At 50.3% G+C, this 21,149-nt stretch overlaps 2 protein-coding genes across 5 annotated transcripts in view; one reads left to right on the top strand and one right to left on the bottom strand.

Moving 5' to 3' along the window:
• The first annotated feature begins 5,416 nt into the window (after positions 1 to 5,416).
• Positions 5,417 to 11,607, top strand: TUFM (Tu translation elongation factor, mitochondrial). The gene is made up of 11 exons (XM_075318469.1): positions 5,417 to 5,479; positions 5,885 to 5,916; positions 7,022 to 7,181; positions 7,957 to 8,123; positions 8,195 to 8,299; positions 8,382 to 8,546; positions 9,846 to 9,978; positions 10,121 to 10,225; positions 10,530 to 10,681; positions 10,756 to 10,875; positions 11,103 to 11,607. Exons 1-11 carry the CDS (start codon positions 5,440 to 5,442, stop codon positions 11,274 to 11,276), a joined length of 1,353 nt encoding a protein of 450 aa, XP_075174584.1. The 5' UTR covers positions 5,417 to 5,439; the 3' UTR covers positions 11,277 to 11,607.
• Positions 8,935 to 21,149, bottom strand: part of LOC142245614 (cyclin-dependent kinase-like 4) — a 25,520-nt gene continuing 13,305 nt past the window's right edge. For 3 of the 4 annotated variants that reach the window (XM_075318472.1, XM_075318470.1, XM_075318471.1), the window contains exons 6-10: positions 14,945 to 15,145; positions 14,587 to 14,675; positions 14,450 to 14,506; positions 14,203 to 14,322; positions 8,935 to 11,960 (exon numbers count right to left, since the gene is read on the bottom strand). In XM_075318472.1, the coding sequence (XP_075174587.1) occupies positions 11,859 to 11,960; positions 14,203 to 14,322; positions 14,450 to 14,506; positions 14,587 to 14,675; positions 14,945 to 15,145 (569 nt within the window). In that variant the 3' untranslated portion in view covers positions 8,935 to 11,858. The remainder of the gene's footprint in view (positions 11,961 to 14,202; positions 14,323 to 14,449; positions 14,507 to 14,586; positions 14,676 to 14,944; positions 15,146 to 21,149) is intronic. The other variant, XM_075318473.1, reaches the window with a different exon arrangement.

Here is a 21,149-nt window from a genome sequence, read left to right as displayed (position 1 = left end):
GTGAGTCCTGCTGCCCATGGCCGGTATGAAGCCGAGTCTGGCGTTTTGTATATTTTTCTCTGGAGGGTCTCATTCACACTCTAAATGGAGAAGGTAGGGCATTAATCTGGCTCCTACCCCACTGCTCAGAGTCTGATCCAAAGAATCCATCCATTTTTTTGGGATGTGGAGAGAAAACAAAAATTGGACGTCTGAAGCCGAGCGCTGCAGAACAAACCATACTTTAGTACTAGGATATTGGAGTGCCTGGTCCAAGATGGCGCATAAAAATGATTTGTCGCACAAGGCGGTGATGATTTAGTGGTGTGGGGTCGCTCGCTTCCCCTCAGCGTGCATGTACATAGGAAGGGGCTGCAGGAATGAGGCATGAACACTAGAACTACTGAGGTAGTCATTTTGACTACTTTGCATTATGTATTTCTCCTCTGTGACTACGAGTCCAGTAGTTCTAGTGTTAATCGGTAATGTCTGGTCAGTAAGACTCCACTATACCTAGTCTAGGGGTTCAGTTGCCCCCTCTTTAGATTAAGTACTGAGCACGGGGAGCACAGCTCTGTTACTGAATGGTGCCGAGGTTGTGTGCACAGCCATGCATTAGTCTCGAATATTCTGGGACCGCCGTGCTCCTGGGCGTGGAGGGGTCCAAGATTTAACTGTTCTGTTGATATATTTAGGACACCCCTATAGATCTATTTCATGAGCCACATAAAATGGTCTACGTGAGGCTGTTCGCTCTGGAGAGGCGCGGTCAGGACACACGTCGTGGACCATATTCAGACCATGAAATACGACCGTCTTCACCAGGACCAATGTGTGGGGCTCGGGTCTGTGTCGTGCTGGATAGTCTGGATCTCGGATGGGTGAAGTCGCCCCAATCTTATATATGATAAATGTCTATGAAATGAGGTAACATACCACAGCGGTGCTGCTAATGGGAGTTATGCTCTGACAATGGTGTGTTGTCTCTGTCAACGATTAGAAAACATGGCTGCTTTGTTTCACAAACAGACGCCACCCATGACCGTGGTGTAGTCTGGTATTACAGCTCAGTTCACTTTATGAGCTACAACCTGTGAGGCGCTGTTTTTTGGAGAATGTCCATGCGTTACTACACTGAACAAAAATAGAAACACAACACTTTTGTTTGCTCCCATTTTCCATGAGCCGAACACAAATGTTAAGACTTTTTTTCCCATCAAATATTGTTCACAAATTTGTCTAAGGCCCCTTTCAGACGTCCGTGTGTGTGCAGTGACGTCAGTAGGTCATCAGAGTGTCCAAGGAACTCGGATGACCTCCTGGCGACACCCCGTGACATCTGCGGAAGCGACAGTGATTTCACAGCTTCATCAGAATTCATTGTGAACTACGATGAACCCGTGACGTTACTGAAATGATACCCGCGGTAGCGTGGATGTCATGGGGTGTTGTCAGAAGGTCATCCGAGTTCATTGTGAACTCCGATTAACACGTGACATCACTGCCGGGCCTAAAGACACACTGCTGAGGGCGCCCCTGCGGTGATCTGGGCTGACCTTATGAGGTCCGAGTCACCGCAGGGGAGCACACACAGCAGTCTGTGTGCCTGTAGAGGCTGCTGCCACAATCATTGGGGAACGTTCGGTTCTCCATTGAACGTAGTGGGACTTCACCATGGATTATGGCTGGAGCTGACATCAAGCACACAAATATTACCCCATTTGCCACTGCACCAGGGCAACAGAAAGAGCCGGGTACAGAACTAAAATTGGCACATCTGATGGACGCGCCTCTTCTGGGGCGGCTGCAGGCTGCTATTGTTAGGCTGGAAAGGGCAAAATAACCAAGGCTCTTCCCACCCTAATAACATCAGCCGCCGGTTGTCTGCTGCACCCTGGCTGGTGTTAGTGAAAGGGGGGGAATTTTTACAGAAGTAATTTAGAATTATCAGGTAGAGTGCAGTACGGGCTCACAATTTATCCTCAAACCCTTAATAAAATATAAGTTTATTAATAAATTCTTTAAAACAATCCCAGAGCCACACAAACATTAACAGACCAAGGTCAGGTGACCCCTCAATAAATTGATACCGATACAAGGGGACGGGAAAAATGGAATGAGGGGGGGGGGAATGCCCTGGTAACCCTCAACAATTTCGGTGTCCCTACCTAACAACAGAGGGTATGACACCTTAAGTTACCGGGCGCCCCCATTCCACGTCGACTGTCCCTTTCCCTCACCTTGAAATAGGGAAGATAATTCAAAAAGAGGGGAGGGAGAGAGAAGGGAACCGTTCCCAAGGGTACAGTAGGGTCTGAAAAAATGACGAATATACATTTTTCAATACCTGACTCAAGGTAATATGATCTACAACCGCAGAGGGTGATACAGAAAAAGCAGGTCTTCATCCCTGCCTAACCTCTACACGTTTCTCCTGTCCCATCAGAGGTTCGTCAGGAGGCTTGGGGAGACGACAGCAGATCCTGTATGGTGGTAATCCATGGCTGTTACATTAAATTACCTGTTTCCTTTTATTATTCTCTATGTCCTGCTAAGCCTAGCCCCATAGGAAAGCAGACACCCCCTAAAAGAATCACACTTACCAGACCCCAAACAATCAGAGTTGGTAAGTGAATGGGCTCTCACATACAGATCTGTCTCTCTGTCAGGTCCCCCTGCATTCTGCAGCAGTCGGCTCCCCCTGGTGACTGGAAGCGGTATCACTCATATACTGGTACCTGATCTCTGTGTGAGAGCTGCAGTGCAATACACTGGAACAGCGAGGACCTGACAGCGACGCAGATCTCTGTGTGAGAGCCCATCCACCATCGGCACTGGCCAGCTGTAATTGTTTGGGGTCTGGAATTTCGAGGTGTCTGCTTTCTTTTGGGGGTGTGTGCTTTCTTTTGGGGGTGTATGTTTTCTTTTGGAGGTGTCTGCTTTCTTTTGGGGGTGTCTGCTTTCTTTTGGAGGTGTCTGTTTTCTTTTGGGGGTGTCTGCTTTCTTTTGGAGGTGTCTGGTTTCTTTTGGAGATGTCTTCTTTCTTTTGGGGGGTGTATGCTTTCTTTTGGAGGTATCTGCTTTCTTTTGTAGATGTCTTCTTTCTTTTGGGGGGTGTATGTTTTCTTTTGGAGGTGTCTGCTTTCTTTTGGGGGTGTCTGCTTTCTTTTGGAGGTGTATGTTTTCTTTTGGAGGTGTCTGCTTTCTTTTGGGGGTGTCTGCTTTCTTTTGGGGGTGTATGTTTTCTTTTGGAGGTGTCTGCTTTCTTTTGGAGGTGTCTGCTTTCTTTTGGGGGTGTCTGCTTTCTTTTGGGGGTGTATGTTTTCTTTTGGAGGTGTCTGCTTTCTGTTGGGGGTGTGTGCTTTCTTTTGGAGGTGTCTGCTTTCTTTTGGAGGTGTCTGCTTTCTTTTGGGGGTGTCTGCTTTCTTTTGGGGGTGTCTGCTTTCTTTTGGGGGTGTATGCTTTCTTTTGGGGGTGTCTGCTTTCTTTGATGAAGAGTCCTTCTTTATTCTTTAACTTTTTTAGCTGCTTGGACACTTCCTTATGGAACAACTAGGGCTTATTTTGTTGTAGGGCTTATATTTTAAAGGGAACCTGTCGGCAGAAATTTCGTAATAAACCTAAAAGATTCCCCCTCTGCAGCTCCTGTGCTGCGTTCTAGAAAGGTTCCTGTTACTATTCTGTCCCCTTTGAGAACTAAATAGTTTATAAAGTCTTACTTTTTGTATGCAAATATTTTTTTCTGGACACGGGGGCGGGCTGTCTTGCGTCCGTTATTCTCCCTCCTGCCTCTTTACGCCGTCCCCCATCGCTCATTTCCATACTGAGGACACCGCCCAGTGCTCCCGTCGTCTCGTGCATGCGCCGTGCCACTCTCGCGGTACTGTGCACTGTGCACAGTGTGACCGCTGGTGACGTGATTGCGCAGGCGTGAGATTATGGGCGGCGCTGTGATTGTCATCAGCAAGTACCCGCCCATAATATCGTGCACGCGCTTTCCCCTCTGCCTCCACCATTCTGCGCAAGCGCTGGCCAGATGGACCCTGTTGATCGGTGGTGTGCTCCGCTCCTCCCATCTATTTCCTGCTCCAGGGAAACATGGGTAAGAGGTGACGTGGGTTCATCTGGCCAGCGCTTGCGCAGAACGGTGGAGGCAGAGTGAAAAGCGCGGGCACGAGATTATGGGCGGGTACTTGCTGATGACAATCACAGCGCCGCCCATAATCTCACGCCTGCGCAATCACGTCACCAGCGGTCACACTGTGCACAGTACCGCGAGAGTGGCATGGCGCATGCGCGAGACCTCGGGAGCACTGGGCGATGTCCTAAGTATGGAAATGAGCGATGGGGACGGCGTAAAGCGGCAGGAGGTGAATAACAGACGCAAGAGAGCCCGCCCCCGTGTCCAGAAAAAAATATTTGCATACAAAAAGACTTTATAAACTATTTATTTAGTTCTCAAAGGGGGCAGAATAGTAACAGGAACCTTGCTAGAACGCAGCGCAGGAGCTGCAGAGGGGGAATCTTTTAGGTTTAATACGAAATTTCTGCTGACAGGTTCCCTTTAATCATAGAAAAAAAAACAACAAAATCCTATTAGGCCTTATTGTCAGGGTAGGGCTTATTTTGGGGGACAGGGTATCAGAAACCGTCTCAGCGAGGCTCATCTGCAGCTCGTCCTCCTTATCGGGGTCCCCACCTGACTGCGGTGCGTCGTCATAACTGATGCTCACATCCGATGGCGTCCTGCACATTGGAGAGGTATTCACTGTACAGGGCAGATGGCAGTTGAGGACATTGTACAGATATCGGGCTCGGCCCGTGCTGATATAATACTCCGCATCCGTTATACTTACAAATCAATATATAACACACCGACCCTTATCTATTAACATTAGTTTCTATGGAAAATATAATCTATTACCCATAGCAACCAATCAGATCTCTTCTTTCATTTTAACATTAGCTTTGGGATGCTATAAGCAGCAATCTGATTGGTTGCTACCGATATCAGTTTCATTGGTTTCTAAGGAAAATGAGTTGCTAATAGCAACCAATTAAATCTCTTCTTTCATTTCAACATAAGCTTTGGGATGCTATAAGCAGCAATCTGATTGGATATTACTGACAGCGCCGTTTTATTGGTTTTTAAGTAAAATGTATTTCTAATAGCAACCAATCAGATTGTCTCTTTCATTGTAAAACAAGCTTTAGAATGCTATTAGCAGCCATATGATTGGTTGCTACTGACAGCGCGGTTTTTATTACAGCTGGACCAGTTCTCTGTTGGCTCACGGTAAAACACATAAGACATAACATCGCTTTCAAGTAATTCTGAAATGAGAGTCTGCCTCCACCAAGATGGCTTCTGATTTTCACCGTCCTGCGGCGGCCATATTCCAGGTGGAATGACTTTGATGTATTTCCGGTTCCGGCGCGTCACTTCCGCAGTCTACCAAGATGGCGGCGCGTGTGGTGCTGTCGGCGTGCAGATCTGCCGGTGAGGAGGTGAACGTGCGGGGGGGAAATGGGGGAGTGTAATTAGACACCGGGGAGGAGGAGAGGGCCGGGCGCCCCCTTGTGGCCGGTCAAGGTGCTGTGACTATAGAGGTCACGTGTGCTGCATGGCAGCAGTGACCCCTTCTGTGACCTCTGACCCCTTCATAGAGTCTGACCTCTGGGCTACAGGAGTGGATTAACTCTTTCAGCGCCAGCAATAGTTGTTTTTTACTGATAGAAATGATCAGGGGTTTATTTGCAGTATTACAATTTTGCATCTCTGCATCAAGCCCCGCCCACTTGTGTTAGGCTCCTCCCAGTGTGACCATCACACCTATGCTTGTGTGATTGCGGATGGTCCGTCCCCGATGTTTTATTCTGACCTCTTTCCTCTTTTTTTCCACAGTTTTTTGCCGACTCCATGGTTCGCGGATTGCGGTGAGTAATCGCTGCCGCCGTCGCCCGCGTCTCTGCTGGCTGCTGCCGCCGTCATCTCTGCTGGCTGCCGTCGCCCGCGTCTCTGCTGGCTGCCGCCGACGCCGCCCGCGTCCCTGCTGGCCGCCGCCGCCCGCGTCCCTGCTGGCCGCCGCCGCCCGCGTCCCTGCTGGCCGCCGCCGCCCGCGTCTCTGCAGGCTGCCATCGTCCAGGCTGCGCCCCCCCCCCCCCCCCGTGACAAACCCTCGGCTGTGACAATTAGATGGTACCAAATTCTCCTTTTTAATGACAGCGAGCAGAGATCTTGGAAGCAGGGCTGTGGAGTCGGTAAGCCAAACCTTCGACTCCGACTCCGACTCCTCAAATTCTCTTGCACCGACTCCGACTCCGGCTCCGACTCCGACTCCGGCTCCGACTCCGGCTCCTACATATATTGCTTATAGTTAGGTGAAAAATTTATTGTAGTACATGAATATGTGTATGTGAACATCAGACATTTAATAATTTTTATGATACAATAATCAAGATATTTGGATAGAACATAAAATATATTTATTGGAATACAACTTTAGAACACAAAAAACTGTAATAAATTGTAAATATGTAATACACTATGTAATATACAGTAGATTACATATATATCTTGTGTGTGTGTATATACACTGTATATATATATATTATATATATTACATATTTACAATTTATTAGTTTTTTTGTGTTCTAAAGTTGTATTCCAATAAATATTTTATGTTCTATCCAAATATCTTGATTATTGTATCATAAAAACAATTAAATGTCTGATGTTCACATTGTACTACAATAAATTTTTCACTTAAATATAAGCATTATACTAAATGTTGTTATTTAGTAAAATATTCAGCACATTCTGCATTGCACTCCTGTCCCCAATTTATTATATATTTTAGGAGTCGGAGTCGGTGCATTTTATACCGACTCCGACTCCGACTCCACCAAAATGAGCTCCGACTCCGACTCCGACTCCACGACTCCGACTCCGACTCCACAGCCCTGCTTGGAAGTGGCGATGAAATAACACAACAGGGCGGTTTAGATGTTTTCCGTTCTTCTATACTGAGTTTCTTTGCAGACATGGCCCAGCCCTGCCACCCGCTTCTGCCCCCTGCTGTACAGAGCCTACGCTGCGGAGGCAAAGAAGACCTACTCCCGGGAGAAGCCGCACATCAACATCGGGACTATAGGCCACGTAGACCACGGCAAGACCACACTGACCGCCGCCATTACCAAAAGTGAGACATGGGAGTGCTAACGGGATGGGGGAGGGGAATAAATTGCCCAATAACTAATGAGGCTCCACCCTCTTGTAGAAGCTGCAGATTTGTCATGATTGTGTGACGTCCGCCCTCCTGGACCCTCCCCTTTAAGGCCACTCCCCTGTCTATGAAAGGCTGCTCTAATGGCCCCTCCCCTTTGAGGACACTCCCCTGAGTCTGTTTTCATGGCCCCTCCCCTTTATTGAGGACACTCTCCTCTGAGTCTGCTTTCTCATGGCCCCTCCCCTTTGTCTATGAAAGGCTTTTCATCTGAACCCTGCCCTTTATTGAGAGCAGTCCCCTCTGTTGATGAAATGCTGCTGTTCTGGCCCCTCTCCTTTATTGAGGACACTCCCCCTGTCTGAAATTCTGCTCTTCTGGCTCCTCCCCTTGTACTCCCCTGTCTATGAAATGCTCCTGTTGTGGCCCCTCCCCTTTATTGAGGCCACTCCCCTTCTAAAATGTCCCTTCCATTTTTTTCTCTTGTGGTTTAGCTTCTGCAGTATATAATCTCTTGTCCTGCACGGACTTGCTGCTGAGCTGCAGTGTAAAGCATGGGGGACAGAGCTGGAGGTTGAGTTTCTGATGAGACCACACACAAAGCAGCCGGTCCAATGTCTGTGATGAGAGCTCAGCCCTATTGCAGGAGCAGTGTCAGATGAGCGCCCCCTCCTGGCCACTGCTGGACGTTGCGTTGCTCATACTTTGCAGCTCCCGTCTGACGCTGGCATTCTTTTTTTCTATATTCCAGTCCTTGCAGAGGCCGGGGGAGCGCAGTTTAAGAAATATGAAGAAATCGACAACGCCCCAGAAGAGAAGGCGCGAGGTATCACCATCAACGCGTCACACGTGGAGTACACCACCGCCAATCGGCACTACGCGCACACGGACTGCCCGGGGCACGCGGACTATGTGAAGGTGGGTGGTGCGCGCGGTGCAGGACGTTCCGCTCTCCTGCAGAGTATAACACTCCGCTCCGCACCCCACAGAACATGATCACCGGGACCTCGCAGATGGACGGCTGCATCCTGGTGGTGGCCGGCACAGACGGGCAGATGCCGCAGACACGGGAGCACCTGCTGCTGGCCAAACAGGTAGGACGGTGCTCGGGTGGCCCACCTCTGGTCACACGTGGCCCCCGCACGGCCCATCATTAGTGCCGCTGTTCTGCCGCAGATCGGGGTGAAGCACATCGTCGTCTACATTAACAAGGCCGACGCCGTCGATGACAAGGAGATGCTGGACCTGGTGGAGCTGGAGATCCGAGAGCTGCTGTCTGAATTCGGCTACGATGGTGAGGGCACCCCGGTCGTGGTGGGATCGGCCCTGTGCGCCCTCGAGGTAAGAGCCTGTGAGGTCTAACCTGAGCATCGGTGGTCACTGCTGCTTTGCAAAAAGAGGCGCTGAAGGGGAGACGTGAACCCCTCTGATTGGGGCTCATGCACTCGCTTTGTTCTCTCAGCGCCCAAAAACTGCTGAATGTCCCCAATCAGGGGCTGAGCTGCTGATGAGCACAGTGCTTTACACTGCAGCCTCTCTCTATTGCCCATGTCACAGACATATCTGCAGTTGTAGACATAACTTTATCATTTTTCTCTCCCCGGAGCCATTTGAGATGTTGTTTTTTGCGGGACACGGGTGACTTTTTCATCTTTTTTTTTTTTGTTTTGTTTTCCTTGCATTTTTTTTTAAGGATGTGCGGCGACTAAACAAATGACAATTCTGGGGTTTTCAAGTTTATTTTCTGTAGCGTTTCACACGTGGGTTAAAGAATTGTATATTTTAGGCAGAATATTTCGGTCACAACAAAATCAAATATATTTGGTTCCTTTTTTAAATTTTTTGTCTTTATGAAGCGCAGCGGTGACTTTAGCCGGAATATTAGAGATATGAAGTTTGGGACGGGAGCATCTGGGATGTGAGGGTCATTTTTGAATAATTCATAGCTGGACCCCCCGTATCAGTGGGATGGATCTTCTCTGGATTATTGGGGCGGTGATGGATGCTCTCTGGAGTATTGCATCCTCTCTGCAGTGATGGCTCCTCTCTGGATTATTGGGCGGTAATGGATCCTCTCTGGATTATTCGGCGGTAATGGATCCTCTCTGGATTATTGGGCTGTAATGGATCCTCTCTGGATTATTGGGTGGTGATGGATCCTCTCTGGATTATTGGGCGGTAATGGATCCTCTCTGGATTATTGGGCTGTAATGGATCCTCTCTGGATTATTGGGCTGTAATGGATCCTCTCTGGATTATTGGGCGGTAATGGATCCTCTCTGGATTATTGGGCGGTAATGGATCCTCTCTGGATTATTGGGCTGTAATGGATCCTCTCTGGATTATTGGGTGGTGATGGATCCTCTCTGGATTATTGGGCTGTAATGGATCCTCTCTGGATTATTGGGCGGGGATGGATCCTCTCTGGATTATTGGGCTGTAATGGATCCTCTCTGGATTATTGGGCTGTAATGGATCCTCTCTGGATTATTGGGCTGTAATGGATCCTCTCTGGATTATTGGGCTGTAATGGATCCTCTCTGGATTATTGGGTGGTGATGGATCCTCTCTGGATTATTGGACGGTTCTGGATTATTGGACGGTTCTGGATTGAGCCGCAGCTTTTCTCCTATTTTACAGAACCGCAATACGGACATCGGTTTGGACTCGATCATGAAGCTCCTGGACGCTGTGGACAGTTACATCCCCATCCCTGAGCGGGACCTGGACAAGCCCTTCCTGCTGCCGGTGGAGTCCGTCTACTCCATTCCAGGTAGGTGAAGCCGCACTGATATACACCGTGACCCCCTCTTATGCTGGCTGCTATCTGGGCCCTGGTGGCGCCTTCTTACCGATAACCCGCTGGTTAAGACACCGGGCTCCGGTCACGTCTCCATTGTTTGCTTCTCTTTCAGGCCGAGGCACAGTGGTGACCGGAACCATGGAGCGTGGCACCATCAAGAAGGGCGACGAGTGCGAGTTTGTTGGGCGCAGTAAGCACCTGAAGTCGGTGGTGACAGGTAGGAGCCTCTGCCCCGTTCGGCCATTAAAGGGGTATTCCGGCCTCTTTAACGCATTTCTACAGTCAATGTGACTGCAGACTGCGACTACCCCTTTAAAGTGATGGTCCTGATTTGCTTTCTGGGGCAGAGCGCTGGCCATGTTTGTGGTGTCACACCATGTGGTCAAGGCCTGACCGCCCAATGATGACTAGGGCCATAGATGTTTCACCAAGACCCCGCAGTCAGGTTTACATTATGGGATAATAACCGCCATCGGGTGCCCGCTGCTCTCTAATCGGATCCGGCGTTCTTTCTGGCACAGGAATCGAGATGTTCCACAAGAGCCTGGACCGGGCGGAGGCCGGAGATAACCTCGGGGCTCTGGTCAGGGGGTTAAAGCGAGAAGACGTCCGGCGGGGGATGGTGATGTGCAAACCCGGCTCCATCAGGCCTCACCAGAAGGTCCAGGCTCAGGTGCGGGGACATATGGCGGCTGTGCAGTAATCTAGGCCGCGGCACAGCACTGACGCGTTTTCTGCTTCCTTCAGGTCTATATCCTCAGCAAAGAGGAGGGCGGGCGGCACAAGCCGTTCGTCAGCAACTTCCTGCCTGTGATGTTCTCCCTGACGTGGGACATGTCCTGCCGGATCACGCTGCCGGGGAACAAGGTGAGTCCACCACGTGCATTTCGCACCCCCCCCCCCCCACCTCAGTCCCTGCAGACCCCTTCTTCTGTAATATATACCCATCATTCACTTCGGCCGTGCGCTCACCTCCTGATAATCTGACGCTGGACTGTGATGGTCTCCTGCCAGATTAGCAGGATTTCCAGACCACTAGGTGCCAGATTAGCAGGATTTCCAGACCATGCTGATGTTAACCCTTTCCGTTCCAGGAGATGGTGATGCCCGGGGAGGACTCCAGCCTGATAATGACCCTGCGGCAGCCGATGGTCCTGGAGAAGGGACAACGCTTCACCCTGAGAGATGGGAACAAGACCATCGGCACCGGGATCGTGACCGACATCTTGGAGATGACGAAACAGGACGAGGAGGGCTGGGTCTCCTGAAGACCCCTCACTATGAACTGGTATCAGAGGGGGGGAGGGGATTCATTGAAGATGAAGCAACCCATATCTGCGGCCTCGTACAAAATACTCTGCGCTCTCACTAAATCTCTTATATCCCGGCGGTTTTATTTGGGGGCTCCGGTCACTCGGGTTCCCCCGTCTCCCGCTCTTCGCCATCGATATGACTAGATTTTCCGCTACCATCATGTGACCGTCGTCGCGGTCAGATTACACTTTTTTTTTTTTCCTCCCCGAGCGCAGGCGATCAGATCTGTACATTCTTCCCATGCGTTACTGTGTTTTCTTTTGTAATAAATATATTTGGTCCTGAGATCAGAAAATCATTGTAATTCTTGAGACTGAAGCGCGGTCGTCCTCGGCTCCGACCTCCGCTGCCTTCCTGTCGGCTCTCAGGCTGGTAACAGGAGGAGCAGCGGCTCTGAAATCTGTATATAATGAAGAAGGCCGGGTCCTGGGGTTTGTGAAGGGCTCTGTCCTTGTCCCGGACCGACGGCCGTTCATAGTGAAGCAGCGGCCATTGTCGTCATCACCCCTGAGAAGTTCTGAGGTGTCATGAAAGTGTTAAATATTGGGGAAGTGGTCAAACTTCTGCGCCCGGGGCTTGTTCTTGCCCTCTGGGGCGGGCGAGGGGCCGTTTCCTGGAATCTGAGGCAGCAGCTGAGTCTGGAAAGAAAGAAATAGTCAGACATCGCAGCCATCAGGGGCGTAACGACCGCGGTCGCAGAGGTCGCCATCGCGACCAGGCCTGGCAGGGTTTTAGGGGCCCAACGTCCGCCCGGCAGATCAGCAGCCGGCTCCTCTCTGCGAGAGAGGAGCTGCGCTGTTCTGTGGCAGATCACACGGCCTTTATATGGTCCGTGAGTCAGGAGGGCCGGTGTCAGCAGCAGCGCCACCAGGCCCCCCACGTCCGTCATCACACAGCAATGATGAACCATCGAGCGGCGTGATCCACTCCATGCGTTATCATTCTCCCCATGGCCTGCGCACTGCATGTCAGTGCAACCAAGCGTGGTGACGTCACCGCTGTGCGACTGCTGTGCTGAGACGGCAGTACAGGGGACACTGACTGGAGCAGCAGGAGAAAGAGGAGAGGTAAGGACTTGTTTTGCTGTTTTGTTTTTTTTGTTTTTTTATATCAGTGAATACATCGTGGCCAGATTCCTAGGTAGCTGCATTATAATAATTGGAGGGCTATAAAAAAGGCTCTTTCCCTCAGCACCCAGCTTTCCCATGCTCTGCTATACATCTCTCAGCACCCAGCTTTCCCATGCTCTGCATCCTCTCTCAGCACCCAGCTTTCCCATGCTCTGCTATACATCTTCTCTCAGCACCCAGCTTTCCCATGCTCTGCTATACATCTCTCAGCACCCAGCTTTCCCATGCTCTGCATCCTCTCTCAGCACCCAGCTTTCCCATGCTCTGCTATACATCTTCTCTCAGCACCCAGCTTTCCCATGCTCTGCATCTTCTCTCAGTACCCAGCTTTCCTATGCTCTGCTATACATCCTCTCTCAGCACCCAGCTTTCCCATGCTCTGCTATACATCCTCTCTCAGCACCCAGCTTTCCCATGCTCTACTATACATCTTCTCTCAGCACCCAGCTTTCCCATGCTCTGCTATACATCCTCTCTCAGCCCCCAGCTTTCCCATGCTCTGCAATACATCCTCTCTCAGCACCCAGCTTTCCCATGTAATGCTATACATCCTCTCTCAGCACCCAGCTTTCCCATGCTCTGCTATACATCCTCTCTCAGCACCCAGCTTTCCCATGCTCTGCTATACATCTTCTCTCAGCCCCCAGCTTTCCTATGCTCTGCTATACATCTTCTCTCAGCACCCAGCTTTCCCATGCTCTGCTATACATCTTCTCTCAGCCCCCAGCTTTCCCATGCTCTGCTATACATCTTCTCTCAGCCCCCAGCTTTCCCATGCTCTGCTATACATCTTCTCTCAGCACCCAGCTTTCCTATGCTCTGCTATACATCTTCTCTCAGCCCCCAGCTTTCCTATGCTCTGCTATACATCTTCTCTCAGCCCCCAGCTTTCCCATGCTCTGCTATACATCTTCTCTCAGCACCCAGCTTTCCCATGCTCTGCTATACATCTTCTCTCAGCCCCCAGCTTTCCCATGCTCTGCTATACATCTTCTCTCAGCCCCCAGCTTTCCCATGCTCTGCTATACATCTTCTCTCAGCCCCCAGCTTTCCCATGCTCTGCTATACATCTTCTCTCAGCCCCCAGCTTTCCCATGCTCTGCTATACATCTTCTCTCATCCCCCAGCTTTCCCATACTCTGCTATACATCTTCTCTCAGCCCCCAGCTTTCCCATGCTCTGCTATACATCTTCTCTCAGCCCCCAGCTTTCCCATGCTCTGCTATACATCTTCTCTCAGCCCCCAGCTTTGCCATGCTCTGCTATACATCTTCTCTCAGCACCCAGCTTTCCCAAGCTCAGATATGGGAAAGCTGGGTGCTGAGGACAAGATGGATATTAGAACATAGGAAAGCTGGGTGCTGAGGGAAAGAGACAAGTGTTAGCATCATTATCCCGTACCCCGAGTGTCGGTGTATGTGGAGGGGGGGCCCTGGTCTAGACTTTGCACCGGGGCCCATCACACTCTAGTTCCAGCACTGGCAGCTGTGATCGATCCAAAGGGGCAGATCGGGTAAGATGAGGATTTGGGAGTGATGCAGAATTACCAACATAATCCGCACCCCTCCATTTTTTAACCCTTTCCCCCGTCTTTTTACAAAGTGGTCCCAGACCCATTCTAAGTTGCACCTTTTTTGGGGGGATCAATTTGTGCCAAAAAGTCTACAAAAAGGATTCAGTGAGTCTGAAAATGAGTTGTAAGAGCCACCATACAAGGGGGCTGTAGTCCACGTTCCGGGGAGGGTCTCACCTGCCTCCGCCGTGCTTTGCCTTTCCTCTTCTCCGGCTCCTCGCGGGCGGGGTTTAGGTAAGCGCTTTCTAGGAGCTGCTCGCAGGTGAGACGTTCGTCGGGGTTCATGCGGAGACAGCCCTGCGGGGAAGGAGCCACAGCCAAGTAAGAAAGTGTAGCGGTCGTATTCCTGTCACCAGGTGGCGCCACCTCTGCCGCATTCTGCCCGACATCACGTCAGTGTGTCACTGACAATTCTCCATGTTACCTTCATGAATGTCATCGCCATCGGCTGAATCTTTGGGAATTTCTCTTCTAAAGTTTCCTGTGCGAGAAGAAGACCAGTAATTAGGACGATCAGAAGAACTTTACCCTAAAGTCACGTGACCGGACGCGGATACGCACCACATCACTGGGGTCGGGCTCAGGGATACTGGCACCATGGAAGAACTGGTTACTGTGGAAGACGTACTGGTGTCTCGGGATTAGTTTACCTAAAAGAAAGCCGCAGAAAGCATAAAATGTACTGATATAGAAACTCCTGTGTAATTCCTGCAGCCACCACCAGAGGGAGCTCACTGCATATGGTCTGACACCTGCATAGACATGTGGTGGGCTCCCCCTAGTGGCTGCAGACAGAATGTCACCTGGTGTAAAATCACACACAGCTAGTGTGGAGACCACACCATCCACAGGAAGGGATTGGCTCGCACTGCAGCGCCACCCTCTGGCCCCATTGTATATATACAAGAGGTGTTCTCACCCAGGGTCCTAATGATGAGGTAAAGTTGGTCCATGTCTGATTTCCCCGGCCACACGGGCTGTCCGGTTAGCAGCTCGGCAAATACGCAACCTATAGCCCACACGTCCACGGCGGCTCCATACTGTGTGTCCCCGACCAGCAGCTCCGGGGCCCGATACCAGCGAGTGGCAACATAATCTGTGTAATCATCACCCGGCCGGGCTGTAAAGACGAGAGAAGAAAGGGCAAAGAGTATAGAGGACCACAAGTATTATATGGGCTTCATAATCCTGTACTTTAATGTGGCAGAGGGACCCTAGAGCTCAATGAGATACCAGGGCTGGAGCCCAGGATCCTCTGCTCCAGCCATAGAATTACATAGCCTGCACCCACCACTAGGGGGAGCTCCCTGTATACAGAGATACATAAGATCCTGTCTGCAGCCACCACTAGGGGGAGCTCCCTGTATACAGAGATACATGATAAAATCCTGTCTGCAGTCACCACTAGGGGGAGCTCCCTGTATACAGAGATACATGATAAAATCCTGTCTGCAGCCACCACTAGGGGGAGCTCCCTGTATACAGAGATACATGATAAGATCCTGTCTGCAGTCACCACTAGGGGGAGCTCCCTGTATACAGAGATACATGATAAAATCCTGTCTGCAGCCACCACTAGGGGGAGCTCCCTGTATACAGAGATACATGATAAGATCCTGTCTGCAGTAACCACTAGGGGGAGCTCCCTGTATACAGAGATACATGATAAGATCCTGTCTGCAGTCACCACTAGGGGGAGCTCCCTGTATACAGAGATACATGATAAAATCCTGTCTGCAGTCACCACTAGGGGGAGCTCCCTGTATACAGAGATACATGATAAGATCCTGTCTGCAGCCACCACTAGGGGGAGCTCCCTGTATACAGAGATACATGATAAGATCCTGTCTGCAGTCACCACTAGGGGGAGCTCCCTGTGTACAGAGATACATGATAAGATCCTGTCTGCAGCCACCACTAGGGGGAGCTCCCTGTATACAGAGATACATGATAAGATCCTGTCTGCAGTCACCACTAGGGGGAGCTCCCTGTATACAGAGATACATGATAAGATCCTGTCTGCAGTCACCACTAGGAGGAGCTCCCTGTATACAGAGATACATGATAAGATCCTGTCTGCAGCCACCACTAGAGGGAGCTCCCTGTATACAGAGATACATGATAAGATCCTGTCTGCAGTCACCACTAGGGGGAGCTCCCTGTATACAGAGATACATGATAAGATCCTGTCTGCAGTCACCACTAGGGGGAGCTCCCTGTATACAGAGATACATGATAAGATCCTGTCTGCAGCCACCACTAGGGGAAGCTCCCTGTATACAGATATACATGATAAGATCTTGTCTGCAGTCACCACTAGGGGGAGCTCCCTGTATACAAAGATACATGATAAGATCCTGTCTGCAGTCACCACTAGGGGGAGCTCCCTGTATACAGAGATACATGATAAGATCCTGTCTGCAGCCACCACTAGGGGGAGCTCCCTGTATACAGAGATACATGATAAGATCCTGTCTGCAGCCATCACTAGGGGGAGCTCCCTGTATACAGAGATACATGATAAGATCCTGTCTGCAGCCACCACTAGGGGGAGCTCCCTGTATACAGAGATACATGATAAGATCCTGTCTGCAGCCATCACTAGGGGGAACTCCCTGTATACAGAGATACATGATAAGATCCTGTCTGCAGCCACCACTAGGGGGAGCTCCCTGTATACAGAGATACATGATAAGATCCTGTCTGCAGCCACCACTAGGGGGAGCTCCCTGTATACAGAGATAGATGATAAGATCCTGTCTGCAGCCACCACTAGGGGGAGCTCCCTGTATACAGAGATACATGATAAGATCCTGCCTGCAGCCACCACTAGGGGGAGCTCCCTGTATACAGAGATACATGATAAGATCCTGTCTGCAGCCACCACTAGGGGGAGCTCCCTGTATACAGAGATACATGATAAGATCCTGTCTGCAGCCACCACTAGGGGGAGCTCCCTGTATACAGAAATACATGATAAGATCCTGTCTGCAGCCACCACTAGGGGGAGCTCCCTGTATACAGAGATACATGATAAGATCGTGTCTGCAGCCACCACTAGGGGGAGCTCCCTGTATAAAGAGATACATGATAAGATCCTGTCTGCAGCCACCACTAGGGGGAGCGCCCTGTATGCAGAGATACATGATAAGATCCTGTCTGCAGCCACCACTAGGAGGAGCTCCCTGTATACAGAGATACATGATAAGATCCTGTCTGCAGCCACCACTAGGGGGAGCTCCCTGTATACAGAGATAGATGATAAGATCCTGTCTGCAGCCACTACTGGGGGGAGCTCCCTGTATACAGAGCTAGATGATAAGATCCTGTCTGCAGCCACCACTAGGGGGAGCTCCCTGTATACAGAGACCACATGATAAGATCCTGTCTGCAGCCACCACTAGGGGGAGCTCCCTGTATACAGAGATACATGATAATATCCTGTCTGCAGTCACCACTAGGGGGAGCTCCCTGTATACAGAGATACATTATAAGATCCTGTCTGCAGCCACCACTAGGGGGAGCTCCCTGTATACAGAGATACATGATAAGATCCTGTCTACAACCACCACTAGGGGGAACTCCCTGTATACAGAGATACATGATAAGATCCTGTCTGCAGCCACCACTAGGGGGAGCTCCCTGTATACAGAGATACATGATAAGATCCTGTCTGCAGCCACCACTAGGGGGAGCTCCCTGTATACAGAGATACATGATAAGATCCTGTCTGCAGCCACCACTAGGGGGAGCTCCCTGTATACAGAGATACATGATAAGATCCTGTCTGCAGCCACCGCTAGGGGGAGCTCCCTGTATACAGAGATACATGATAAGATCCTGTCTGCAGCCACCACTAGGGGGAGCTCCCTGTATACAGAGATACATGATAAGATCCTGTCTGCAGTCACCACTAGGGGGAGCTCCCTGTATACAGAGATACATGATAAGATCCTGTCTGCAGCCACCACTAGGGGGAGCTCCCTGTATACAGAGATACATGATAAGATCCTGCCTGCAGCCACCACTAGGGGGAGCTCCCTGTATACAGAGATACATGATAAGATCCTGTCTGCAGCCACCACTAGGGGGAGCTCCCTGTATACAGAGATACATGATAAGATCCTGTCTGCAGCCACCACTAGGGGGAGCTCCCTGTATACAGAGATACATGATAAGATCCTGTCTGCAGCCACCACTAGGGGGAGCTCCCTGTATACAGAGGTACATGATAAGATCCTGTCTGCAGTCACCACTAGGGGGCGCTCCCTGTATACAGAGACACATGATCAGATCCTGTCTGCAGCCACCACTAGGGGGAGCTCCCTGTATACAGAGATACATGATAAGATCCTGTCTGCACCCACCACTAGGGGGAGCTCCCTGTATACAGAGATACATGATAAGATCCTGTCTGTAGCCACCACTAGGGGGAGCTCCCTGTATACAGAGATACATGATAAGATCCTGTCTGCAGTCACCACTAGGGGGAGCTCCCTGTATACAGAGATACATGATAAGATCCTGTCTGTAGCCACCACTAGGGGGAGCTCCCTGTATACAGAGATACATGATAAGATCCTGTCTGCAGTCACCACTAGGGGGAGCTCCCTGTATACAGAGATACATGATAAGATCCTGTCTGCAGCCACCACTAGGGGGAGCTCCCTGTATACAGAGATACATGATAAGATCCTGTCTGCAGTCACCACTAGGGGGAGCTCCCTGTATACAGAGATACATGATAAGATCCTGTCTGCAGCCACCACTAGGGGGAGCTCCCTGTATACAGAGATACATGATAAGATCCTGTCTGCAGCCACCACTAGGGGGAGCTCCCTGTATACAGAGATACATGATAAGATCCTGTCTGCAGCCACCACTAGGGGGAGCTCCCTGTATACAGAGGTACATGATAAGATCCTGTCTGCAGTCACCACTAGGGGGCGCTCCCTGTATACAGAGACACATGATCAGATCCTGTCTGCAGCCACCACTAGGGGGAGCTCCCTGTATACAGAGATACATGATAAGATCCTGTCTGCAGTAACCACTAGGGGGAGCTCCCTGTATACAGAGATACATGATAAGATCCTGTCTGTAGCCACCACTAGGGGGAGCTCCCTGTATACAGAGATACATGATAAGATCCTGTCTGCAGTCACCACTAGGGGGAGCTCCCTGTATACAGAGATACATGATAAGATCCTGTCTGCAGCCACCACTAGGGGGCGCTCCCTATATACAGAGATACATGATAAGATCCTGTCTGCAGTAACCACTAGGGGGAGCTCCCTGTATACAGAGATACAGGATAAGATCCTGTCTGCAGTCACCACTAGGGGGAGCTCCCTGTATACAGAGATACATGATAACATCCTGTCTGCAGTCACCACTAGGGGGAGCTCCCTGTATACAGAGATACATGATAAGATCCTGTCTGCAGCCACCACTAGGGGGCGCTCCCTGTATACAGAGACACATGATAAGATCCTGTCTGCAGCCACCACTAGGGGGAGCTCCCTGTATACATAGATACATGATAAGATCCTGTCTGCAGCCACCACTAGGGGCAGCCCCCTGTATACAGAGATACATGATAAGATCCTGTCTGCAGTCACCACTAGGGGGAGCTCCCTGTATACAGAAATACATGATAAGATCCTGTCTGCAGCCACCACTAGGGGGAGCTCCCTGTATACAGAGATACATGATAAGATCCTGTCTGCAGCCACCACTAGGGGGAGCTCCCTGTATACAGAGATACATGATAAGATCTTGTCTGCAGCCACCACTAGGGGGAGCTCCCTGTATACAGAGACACATGATAAGATCCTGTCTGCAGCCACCACTAGGAGGAGCTCCCTGTATACAGAGATACATGATAAGATCCTGTCTGCAGTCACCACTAGGGGGAGCTCCCTGTATACAGAGATACATGATAAGATCCTGTCTGCAGCCACCACTAGGGGGAGCTCCCTGTATACAGAGATACATGATAAGATCTTGTCTGCAGCCACCACTTTGGGGAGCTCCCTGTATACAGAGATATATGATAAGATCCTGTCTGCAGCCACCACTAGGGGGAGCTCCCTGTATACAGAGATACATGATAAGATCCTGTCTGCAGTCACCACTAGGGGGAGCTCCCTGTATACAGAGATACATGATAAGATCCTGTCTACAGCCACCACTAGGGGGAGCTCCCTGTATACAGAGATACATGATAAGATCCTGTCTGCAGCCACCACTAGTGGGAGCTCCCTGTATACAGAGATACATGATAAGATCTTGTCTGCAGCCACCACTAGGGGGAGCTCCCTGTATACAGAGATACATGATAAGATCCTGTCTGCAGCCACCACTAGGAGGAGCTCCCTGTATACAGAGATACATGATAAGATCCTGTCTGCAGTCACCACTAGGGGGAGCTCCGTGTATACAGAGATACATGATAAGATCCTGTCTGCAGCCACCACTAGGGGGAGCTCCCTGTATACAGAGATACATGATAAGATCTTGTCTGCAGCCACCACTAGGAGGAGCTCCCTGTATACAGAGATACATGATAAGATCCTGTCTGCAGCCACCACTAGGGGGAGCTCCCTGTATACAGAGCTCCAGGATAAGATTCTGTCTGCAGCCACCACTAGGGGGAGCTCCCTGTATACAGAGATACATGATAAGATCCTGTATGCAGACACCACTAGGGGGAGCTCCCTGTATACAGAGATACATGATAAGATCCTGTCTGCAGTCACCACTAGGGGGAGCTCCCTGTATACAGAGATACATGATAAGATCCTGTCTGCAGCCACCACTAGAGGGAGCTCCCTGTATACAGAGATACATGATAAGATCCTGTCTGCAGCCACCACTAGAGGGAGCTCCCTGTATACAGAGATACATGATAAGATCCTGTCTGCTGTCACCACTAGGGGGAGCTCCCTGTATACAGAGATACATGATAAGATCCTGTCTGCAGTAACCACTAGGGGGAGCTCCCTGTATACAGAGATACATGATAAGATCCTGTCTGCTGTCACCACTAGGGGGAGCTCCCTGTATACAGAGATACATGATAAGATCCTGTCTGCAGCCACCACTAGGGGGAGCTCCCTGTA

Source organism: Anomaloglossus baeobatrachus, chromosome 7 (genome assembly GCF_048569485.1).
Source record: "Anomaloglossus baeobatrachus isolate aAnoBae1 chromosome 7, aAnoBae1.hap1, whole genome shotgun sequence".
Classification (NCBI taxonomy): Eukaryota; Metazoa; Chordata; class Amphibia; order Anura; family Aromobatidae; genus Anomaloglossus; species Anomaloglossus baeobatrachus.
The sequence above is the reverse complement of the archived record's forward strand: the minus strand, read 5'-3'. Positions and strand labels throughout refer to the sequence as shown.